At 37.4% G+C, this 11043-nt stretch overlaps 1 protein-coding gene across 3 annotated transcripts in view; it reads right to left on the reverse strand.

Annotated features, from left to right (window-relative positions):
- Positions 1-11043, reverse strand: part of CCDC141 (coiled-coil domain containing 141) — a 168517-nt gene that overhangs the window by 103073 nt on the left and 54401 nt on the right. For 2 of the 3 annotated variants that reach the window (XM_019739337.3, XM_019739336.3), the window contains exons 5-6: positions 10471-10724; positions 4810-4869 (exon numbers count right to left, since the gene is read on the reverse strand). In XM_019739337.3, the coding sequence (XP_019594896.3) occupies positions 4810-4869; positions 10471-10724 (314 nt within the window). The remainder of the gene's footprint in view (positions 1-4809; positions 4870-10470; positions 10725-11043) is intronic. The other variant, XM_074338695.2, reaches the window with a different exon arrangement.

Here is an 11043-nt window from a genome sequence, read left to right on the forward strand (position 1 = left end):
ACCAGTACAGGACTGATGTCACCAAGCTGGTTTTGAGACACCAATGCTTAGAATTTTCTAGCATGGAATAGGCAGTAAAATATGGAGTAAAAGGCCTTCTGCTAATTGGAAATCTTTGTTAATCATCATTTCAGGGTAATATCAGTGCAAAGAAAAGAACAATAGTGCCCCATAGAAGTTTTCATGTGAAGTACGCCTCATTTTCTTCAGAATGTTTGGCAATCTGTGCATAATACACAAATTAGCTGCTCCCCATACCTAACGTATCATGTCTATGTATGTACATTTATTTGAAGATAGTCTGTCTTTCTGGTATTAGAACTAGATGATATGGATAATGTGCATATTAGCACACAGAGTATTTTATCAAGAGCTGTAAAATTTGTTCATTTATTTAATTTTATAAAAATAATTTCTTACAAAAGCTGCAGTGAGCCCATATAAAAACACCACTAGAGGAATGATTTAAGGGTTTCATCAAAGGAAAATGGATCAGGAATATAACTAACTTTCAGAGATAATTTATTTTATTAAGTACTGGGAGTAAATTTTATTTATTCTTAGCTAAAGTGGGAGGAACTCAGACATCTCAAGAATGCTTTAATAGGGAAAGCTAATATAGAGTCTGAGTGAGCAAAACATGGGCACAAACAGGTGTTCGCTAATCTCTAAAAACAGGTGAGAAGCCTGAACTCTTAGATAATCCTATTTAATTTTGTGAGTCAAAGACTTGTCATCTAGCACATGCCAGCGGTAATGAAAGCAGGGAAGGAATGAGTTGTTTTGATTTTTAAAAGGTATCTACTGACCTCATCTCTAGATTTGGCAAATACTGTTTCCATCTCCAAAGGATACTATTCCTGTATGGCAATCCTATGCACCATGAGAGAACGCAGTTAAAGATCTGTAGCGGTATTCCATATATCCTGATCACATACCTACCTGATAGGGCAAGCTGACACCCTAGATCTACACATTTTTACTATCAAATGCACACTGGAGGAAACACAACAATTTGGCACAAAACTCAGTAGTTCATCGTGGGCGTGTGACGTCTCATCATGAGGCATTCAGACATATGACCAGCTTCTTAGATCAGATTTACCGTGTGTGCTGTGGGACGGATGCAGGCAGCATAGGCGCTCAGAGCTCTTCTGATGTAAAAGCGAGACACCCTAAATAACCGAGAGCATGTCAACTATAATACTGCCATCCAGTAAATCAGTCACTGCGTCCCGCAAGGAGCTACTGCAGACAGCTGCATCGATATTCCAAGAGCACTTTTTATAAGCGTTTAAATCGTATCAGCTGCTGTCCAAAAGCCTGAGTGGTAAGTACAGTAAATGGTGCATCAGGACATTCTATAGAACATAGTCCCTACAAAAGGATGAAAGCATGAGCTGAGAGTTGAGGGGGAGGGGGTGAAGAAAGAAAGGAAGAACAAAAAGCATTCAGAGTATGCACTGGAAATTGGTTTGGGGCAATGATGAGTTAAGGGGGGAAATCAGAACATTTTTCCTTTTCTCCCAGTTCCCATCTTTCAGCTTGACCTAAGCAACATGTTCACGGTCACTTCACCAGTTCGACTTGACATTCTAGGTACTCAGTACCCAGAGGAGACAGAACTAAGGTACAGAAAGAGTGGGGCTGATCTTTTTTTGGAGGGGAGGAGGAACACCCATGGAAGGGTGAAGGAAGACAGAGAAAAAGGGACAGGAAGTCAGCAGAGATGCAAAGTAGAAGCAATCAGGGATATTCAATGAAAACAAAGACCTGTCTTAAAGAGAGGTGCCAGGAAAACTCAGTCAAACAGTATAGACAAACAGTATGCACTGTCCTGTATGGTAGCCACTAACCACATATGGCAACTCAGTACTTGGAATGTGACAAGTCCAAATTGAGATACACTCTAAGTATAAAATACACAGCAGATTTCATAGACTTAGTATAAAAAATAATGAAAATATCTCATTAAGAATGTCCATATTGATGAAATGTTGAAATGCTATTTCAGATATGATGGATTAAACAAAATATATTATTGCTTTTCACTTTTTTATGAGGCTTTTTGCTTTTTTAATGTTTCTTTTTCACTTTTTTAATGTGGCTACTAGAACATTTAAAATCACATGTGTGACTTGCATTATATTTTTATTGGATGGTTCTACAATTCAAGGATATTAGGAATGTCCTTATTTGAAGATCTAAAGACTGAGTTTTAATTAAGGGCAATTTAAAATAGTGAAGTCAAGAGACAGGTGGGATGAAGTATTTGTTGGTAAACATCTGTGGACCACTTGGGGGGGGTGCTCAAGTAGAACTACTGACTCTTTTAAAGAAGTTTATTGGCCAAGTAAAGGAGGGAGCAGATGATAGCTTTGAAGAAAGCAGAGGTAACAAAGAGGCTTCTCCTCACATTTTTCTTTTATTTGATTAGATGAGACTTAAGCATTTTTTTGCAGGCCCACTGAAGATGCACAGAGGAGGGCTGATGCAGGAATGTACCAGAGCAGAAAGGCTGGAAGACAGCACTACTGAGGATAGGTCTGGGCAAGGAAAGATTCATTTTTGCTTCTTGAATAACCTGGCCCCATGTAGACCCCCTGCTGGGAGATGGGCTAAGAATAAAAAAAGGAAAAGAAATGAACCCAATCTTTACAGAGAGGTGTTAGGTACTACTCTGGGCAGGTTATAAGTTACCTCATCCAATCTTTGCCTCCCTCCTATGATGAAGATATTTACTTTTTCAATAGACGAGGAAACCAAGACCCAGACAGGTTAAGCAACTTGCCTAAGGTCATACAACCAATAAGAGAAAAGTCCCACAGTTGGAAGCAGAAATGCCATAGTCAGAATTCATGCAGAACCAAAGGATTCCAGAGAAGAGAAATGAATGGATCTTATTAGCCTATGTTTGTGAATCTTCCTCTGATACAAACCAAAATGCAACACTATAGTTACAGGATCTAATTCTAACATGGAAATAGGTCCTGTGTACAACCATGGGGGCTCAAGGGACATATCGCATTAGAGAGGGAAACGGCTGTGCAGGCCAGGCCCGTCAGAAGTGCCTCAGAGGCGGGTTGTGGGCAGAGGCTACAGCAAGCAAAATCTGAGAATTCTAGTGACCAAATGATTCATGCCAAAAAGAGAACTAAACCTTGGGGACCACATGAAACACAGAGAAAATGCTCTCTGACGATAAACAACTCAGGTGCCAAGAAGGTAAACTCCTGCTGTAAACCAAAGTGATGCATCAGATGCCGTAAACCACCATGGTCCCTTTTTCTACAATGTGTTCTACAATCTCAGATCAGATCTTAGTTTGTAATCTTTAAAACTATGTTGGAGGAGGTGAGATAGCAATAAGCAATTCAAACCACCTTAACAGAAATGTTTAAGGGAAGATGAAAATCTTTTCAAGTTAGTTTCATTTTCTTTGCCATGAGCAGACCAGTTCTTGCTGAATAACCAGTTACTATTAGAGACAAAAGAAAAAAGAAAAAAAAACCTAAAAAACCCCAACATAACTTAGGGATCATTTGATCATGGGGGAAAAGGTATCAGTTATTTATCATCTTTAACCCAAGACTTTTTGAGAGTCTCTCTTCCAATAACCAAAAATGCACACATGTTCAGAGGTGTTTTCAGCTATAATTGATGGCTATAGGCGACAGTTCTGTTTACTTTGATATTGAAAGCCTGCTAGTATTTTAACAACCATTTTAGCTCCCATATGGTTTTTTTTCTTTTTCTTTTTTCTCTTTTTTTTTTACTGTAGGGAAGGCAGTTGTCATTATTTTGCATTTGGTAGGCCAGTCAAATATGCTGTGTATTTAATTAGGCAATAGCCAGACTTTACATATTCCTTTGCTCCATTAGGTGATAATATATAATAGGAGAAGAGGCACTCAAGCCATGTCACTGATGTTTATACCTGAGCACTTGGAAGCAGGAGGAAAGAAGAATCATTGCCAAAATGTGGATGGTTTATTTATTTATTCATTTATTTATTTATTTATTTTAGATGCATTCTGAGACCAATCTAATTATTGGCTCGTTATTATTTGGACGCCGTCCCAGATATTCCAGGCAGACAATCTTCACAATTTTGTTTTGTGGAATTTGGAAGCCTTCCATGAATTACTGAAGTCAACTAGAAGGTATTAGTATCCCTCAACAAATTACCGAATCCCAGTATTCTCTGTTGATGGGTAATGGGAAAGCTGATAGATGTGGTTTGTCATGAGGTAAAATTTGTTACTTTATAAACAGCTTCACAGATAATCTGTCTTCCTGTCTGGAATCATAATTTTATGTATTTAATTATTCTGACTTGTGTTAGCATATCATTTCTCTTCCAACATTTACATTATAAGAAAAATGGCACTAAGGACTTCCCTTCCCAAGATTGCTCTCAGCGCTTGTTTGTGCTTAGGTAGCCTCTTTCCTTCCAACTATTTAGTGGCGGAAGGCTGTTTAGTCCAACGAATAAAATCAATATAGTGGATAGCTCTGGACCTAAATTTTACTTCTAGCATTACCTCTGACTCCTGGGGGAAATCCTCCCAGCTGTGAAAGAAAGTCTTTTTTTCAAGAAAAGAAACAGAGACCATTGGCAATGTGCCTCTCTGCCAAAGTTATCTAAGGCATACTTTTCCCAACATAACTTAGGGCTTCACCCTAAGTGATCTGGAGCCAATTATATTCACTGTGTGTGTGTGTGAGAGAGAGAGAGAGAGAGACAGACAGAGACAGAGACAGAGATTGAGATTACAGGGCTACCAAAGTTTGACGTTTTCATATTACCTTCCCAATTCCTAGGTCATGCAGCCTGATGGAGTTCATACTGAAGCTTTGGCCTAAATCCTGGTTGTTGGAAAAAATGAGAGTCAGAAACCATCATATTGACAGGATAAATAACTGCTAAATTTTAAAGGATGTTTTCATCCTGTCCAAGTACCGTTTATTTGGTTTGCTTACGAGTCTCCATACAAAAAGCATTGCAATTAATAGGGCCTCTTTGCTTGTGAGTAGAGGAGAGAATGAGTCCCTCTCCCTAGCCAGTTTGGGGTCTTAGCGATACTGAGGAGAAAAGGAAAGCCAACAATCGCCAGCGCCAGGGGCAGGGAAGGAGAAGAGCTCAGGGTGGAGGAAGGAGATACACAGGCAGCCCCAGGCCTTAGCAGATGCTAGAGCAGCAACACCTGACTTTGTCATACAATGGAAGGGTGTGAGGGTCAGAGTGATGCAGAGAGCACACAGATCGGATGGCTTTGTCCTCAGTCCCATCACTGCTGAGAATGTCACTTAGTTATGGTGTGTGTTCCCCAACCTTCTTACCAATTGATTTGGGGGCTTAAATAATTGTGCCTAATTAAAGTGCTATTAAGCCATCAGTCCAATTGAAGAGTACTGTACATATAAGTGACAAACTAAGCTTAAGGAAAATATAATCAACTATAATAAGTATAAATGAGCTAAAGAAATAGCGTAAGCGTAGAGAAAGTTAGGGAGAAGAAATAGATTTTTAACTTTATCTTACAGATAAAGTTGACATTTTTAAAATAAACTCAGCTGTATGCCAAGCCATGAAATGGCATTTATTTACCCTCCACATCGTAACATTTTAGAAAGCTAAGATTATCTAGTGATTTAGAGAACTGGTGTGGGATCTAGCCAATATGTAAGATTTCACGTCCTGGTGGTTATCCAGTAAAGCTCAGCAAGTGACCACCAACATATGGAGCGATATGGTGAACATCTGAACATTTACTGATCACTTAACCGTATGCCAAGTGGTGCTCTATGCAGTGTTACATACACAATGTTATCTATTGTCACAACAAATCTATAGATAGCTACTGTCATTATCTCCAGTTTACAGAAAAGCTAGGACTGATATCCACACCATCTGTACCCGACTCCCTCTTTTATGACCTTTGATATACAGTGTCACTGAAAGCAATAGTGGATAGCACATATTAAAATTAGGAGGGGTTTCTATTGCTCTCAAAATCACATGCTTTTCCTACAAATACCTTTAATACACTGTGCATTTACTCTGGCATATCTTAGAGTGAATTCTAGAGACAGACTATGTGCTAAATGAAACTTTGTGATCCAATTTTAATTACAAAATTGTGATTAAAATTTTGTGGTTGGAAAGTCATATATGTCTGTTACTGGGCCAAACTATTGAATACCAGCATCAACAAGATAATCCAACACTTATTTTGTCCTTATGCCAGCCAATGTTAGAAAGCTACATTCAAAGAAATATTTTTTTAAAAACTCTTACTATGGTATGTTTAGCCACTAAGCTAAACACTTGTATGTTATTTCATATTCATTTAAGTTGGGCTACCATTTAAGTTCTAAATCCTAGTTAGAAATAACATCATATAAAGGAGGATACACGTGCATGTGTGCATGTACACATATACACACATACCTGTGTGTGCATGCAGAGTTTTATAGCTGCCCACCAGGTACAAGATTGTGCCCTGAGGCTGTTCTTATATGTGTCATCTCTGACATTTTAATGGCCTATTAACAAGAAACATGATTACAATGGTCACACGATTATGATATAGCTGGTATTCAAATTATAAAACCTTCCAAATGTGAATTCTATTACCCCTTTCCCCCCACAAAGATGTGTCTATGTGATCTGAGTAGTAAAAAGAGATTATCTGCTGCTCTCATGTCTTACTTACTCCTCCTCAATGTCCTTGACATTGTCTTGTACAAAGAGACCATGCATAACTTAGTTTTAATTTATCTGTTTGTCTCACTTATGCCTGATTGGAGCAATTGAGAAAAATTACATTCATAAATCTTCTTGCCAAGATAATTAATTATGCACAAAATACTCCAAGCTGCTTCTGATTTTCATTAATGAAGCAGCAGATTATGTGTAAACTAAGATGCTACTGGAGTTGGAAAAAATGGTCAGCTGCTCATTTTTAAATGTAAAACAAGTACACATTTTTACCTCTGAATAACAATGATACAGAAGAACAGGCTATAATTATGTTTATCAGACTATCACATCTCAATTAAGATAGAAAAATATGTGATTTTAATTTGTTTTCTTGTGACTGAGGTAAACCTTAAGTTGCCATCATTCTGGTCACTAATTTTTTTCCCCAATGTAGAATTAGCTGAACTATTATAGTTCAAAAGCATTAGGCTATAAGAACTTAGAAACAGAGAAGCATTAAATGCATCTTTTAAATGGCCCTTATGAGAGACGATGCATCAGATATTCAGACAATCACATTATTATTCATCAGTAATCTTTGCTCTAATTCTCCACTTAGTTTTCCTTTTTTCTTAAGTGCTTAAATGATTGACAAAACTAGTATTTTATTAATGTAAGGTTTCATAGCTTCTATGTTCCCTTTAAAATAATATTTGCCCTCCAATGAAATATGTGCCTTTGTATCAACTCATGGTCCCACAATGTTCTGGATTATCAGGTAGATCATCTAGGAAATTGACAATCGTAGAATCCAAATTTCTAACAGAGTCACACCCAATTTGGTGTCTCTCCTGCTATATCATCAATAAAATTTTAAAATAGATCATTCAGAAAAACTCAAAAACTTAGGTAAGATAATTATGCTTGTAGGTACATGGATTTTTAAATATTTCTTTTTTCACATTATTATCAACATAGTAAGCATTAATAATTATCTCTAAGATTGAGAAACTGAAGAGACTCTACTTCCTCATCAATAAGATATTATTTAAATTGTGCTACATTCAAATGGTGGAATATTACATACCCATTAAAATGACCCATTGTGCTTTTGGCACAATAAGATGTCTATGATTTGTTCAATTTAACAAAAATCAGGTAATAATATAATATGCATAGGTTAATTCCATCAGCTGTTGTTTGCTTATTTAGCTCTTTAATAAACGTGTGTGTGTGCGCACCTGTGACTGCTCGTGCTTGTATAGAGGTCTAGAAGGTAACAGTATGCCAAATGCTAATGGCAATGATCTGTATGGATAGTGTTCCATGTATATTTTAAACAAATGGGCATTATTAAGTCACAAGCAGAATAAAAAAATACAACTATCTTTTTGTTCTGAACTATTAATTGAGTGCCCATCAAACAAGTATGGCTAAGATTACAAAAGTGACTTTTATTTAATCACATGTTATGAACTCAAGATAAATAATAAATTAGCCTTCAATGCAAGACCAGTCTTGACTTGAATATGATGGCAGGAGGAAGGACGAGTGGGGGAGTATGCGATGTGTTGGGCCTTCACTGTCCTTTTCAGACATGATGACAAAAATTGCTAATAATACTATAGTGGTTACTATGTACCAAGTAACATTCTAAGCAGTTGACATAGAATAACTCACTTGATTGATAATCTTGACACCTTGAGGAAAGTATACCAAGTAAGTATCGACATTTTACAGAAAACTGAGCCTCAGGTAAGTTAACTGCCAGATACTCAGCTGCTAAGTAGTATAGTCAGGATTTGAACCCAGCTAATAGTCTCGCCCCAGGATTTGTGCTCTTACAAACACACAGTGACAGTAACTTATTAATGACTCCAGCTGCTGTCACTGGTGTTAACAAGATAAAATGTAATATGGGGTATTTTAAGATTAAGAGCTTAAATTTTATATTTAAAGAAATGATTAGTTTATTGAACAGTTTTATTAAAAATTAATATTTATCATCATTGTTATTATTATTAAATTGATTTTGGCTCAAGGCTGTTAGAAATGGAGTCTAAATGAAAGCCAAGTTCTTTTAACCATGAATGTGCATTCTTAAAGCCGTAATATATTTATAGCAGTCTCTGACAATTAAACAGTATGAAGAGACCTCAACATTTATAACAACTGTAACACTAAACCCAGAGAAAATAATATGGGCTAGATGAGAAAGAATTTATCAGTTATAAGGCTTAACCAAGGAACAGGAGGATGAGGAAACTAATATCATTAAGTACCTCTTAAAATCATAGGCATTGTGCTACACATGTTATTACACATGCTTTACACATGTTATTTCATTTAATCCTGACAACAACTCTGTGGGTTAGGTGTTACTATTGCCAACTTAAAACAGGTTCATTAAAACAACAATGAGATATCACTGCACACCAATCAGAATGGCCAAATTCCAAGACACTAACACCACCAAATGCCAGCAAAGATGTGGAGCAACAGGACCCTCGCGCATTGCTGGTGGGGATGCAAAATGGCACAGCCACTTCGGAAGACAGGTTGGCGGTTTCTTATAAACATCCTCTTACCACATATGATCCAGCAGTTGTGTTCCTTGGTATTTACCCAAATGAATTAAAAACTTATCTCCACACCAAAACCTGCACATTGATATAAGACTTGGTATTATACTACATTATATAAGACCCAGTCTTATGTTATAGTAAAATAAGACCGGGTCTTATGTTAATTTTTGCTCCAAAAAACGCATTAGAGCTGATGGCCAGGCTAGGTCTTATTTTGGGGGAAACACGGTAGTAAGCACTCAATAATACTAGTTGAAAGGTTGATCATCATTTAAGCCCTCATTTTTCCAGCTTGAAGTAAGAACCAGTTTCTCCTGGACTCATATTTGCTCCCAGCTGTATGTCTGTGTCTCCAGTTTGGATCAGAGCAATAATATAAAACATGTGAAGAGAACCCTTTCCTATGCATCCAGACCAGGAGACTTTCCACATCATTTCTCTCTGAAAATTCCCTCCACTTAATCTGAATAGATTTAAGCATGAGCTAGGAGCAGTTAGAAATATTGTAGTAAATATCCCACCTATTTGATTTGGGGTTTTGCAAAGAGAGTTCTTCCCACTCTTACCTCCCAGTGATTGGGACAGAAGGAATGCATGGCTCATGCATTACAGCTCATCACAGCTGTGCCTGCAGTCTGGGTAATGAGCTCTAATAAGCCTGCAAACTCATCAACCTCCCACCCCAAAGGCCTCTAACCACTGAGCATCCAGCCATAGGCCATATTTCTTCATTGGCACCAGACTACTGTTCTAAGAACATTATCTCTAGTTTGTGCTCATAGACTTTTTCACTGACATTAGCAGCAGTCTAGCACAATTCAGCACCGTCATGCCTCTCCAACTTTCAAGAAAACTGCAGTTAACATTTCAGAATTCCAAAGAAATGTGCTTAAAAGTAGTGACCAGAAGGCAGTGAGAAAGAGGATCCAACAACAGCACATAGTCATTTTCAAAACTGTTCATGGGTAATTCTCCATTTATAAAATCAATATTGTAATGAGAGAGGAATAAAAATCTTGTTTTCTTTTTTTTTTGTATTACTTGCTTAGGTAGTTTGGACCAAAGACTAAAGAATATGACCATGGCACCTGAGAAACTATCCCAGGAAATAGCTAGTACACATAATAATCAAACGTCACTAGCTGAGGTCAGGACATCATCACTGCCCCTTTGGGTTACCTGATTTTCCTGTTGGTCCCACTGACATATCTGTAGAACTTGACTCAATTCCTGTCGCTGTTGCTTCAGGTACCTGTCTAGTTGCCGTCTCCTGTCTTGTAGAAGTTCAAGAAGACTGTCGATCTTCAGGCAGCTGTTATGAGCTCCCTGAACCAACTCCGGATTTACATTAGGTCCATCACACTTGAATTTTTCTATGAAGTCAGTGAGTTGTTGACTTTTGTTTAAAAGGGCCAGAGATCGTTCTAAGAGTTCTAGAAGAAAATTAGAAAGAAAAAAAGACTAGTGATATGAGAAAGCTTTTAATTGTAACATTTTGACTCTTCATGTAATTTAAAATATAAACAGCCTCCACACTAAACTAAGAAATTCAAATGGTCAAACACAAAATGCCTACAATACAATTGGTCAGATGCTTTAATCTAACAATTGCTATAGTGCTAACTGCCACATGATAGGATGCTGAAGTACAGTGACAGCGTAACTCAGTGTAGAGAGTAAACAGACTGTGGGATTTGAGCACTGGTCCTGTTGGTTATAGTGTGATTCTCATAAGGTACCCTCTCTCCTTGA

The sequence above is a fragment of the Rhinolophus sinicus genome, chromosome 17 (assembly GCF_057876585.1).
Source record: "Rhinolophus sinicus isolate RSI-liver-muscle chromosome 17, RSI-T2T, whole genome shotgun sequence".
In the NCBI taxonomy this organism is placed as follows: Eukaryota; Metazoa; Chordata; class Mammalia; order Chiroptera; family Rhinolophidae; genus Rhinolophus; species Rhinolophus sinicus.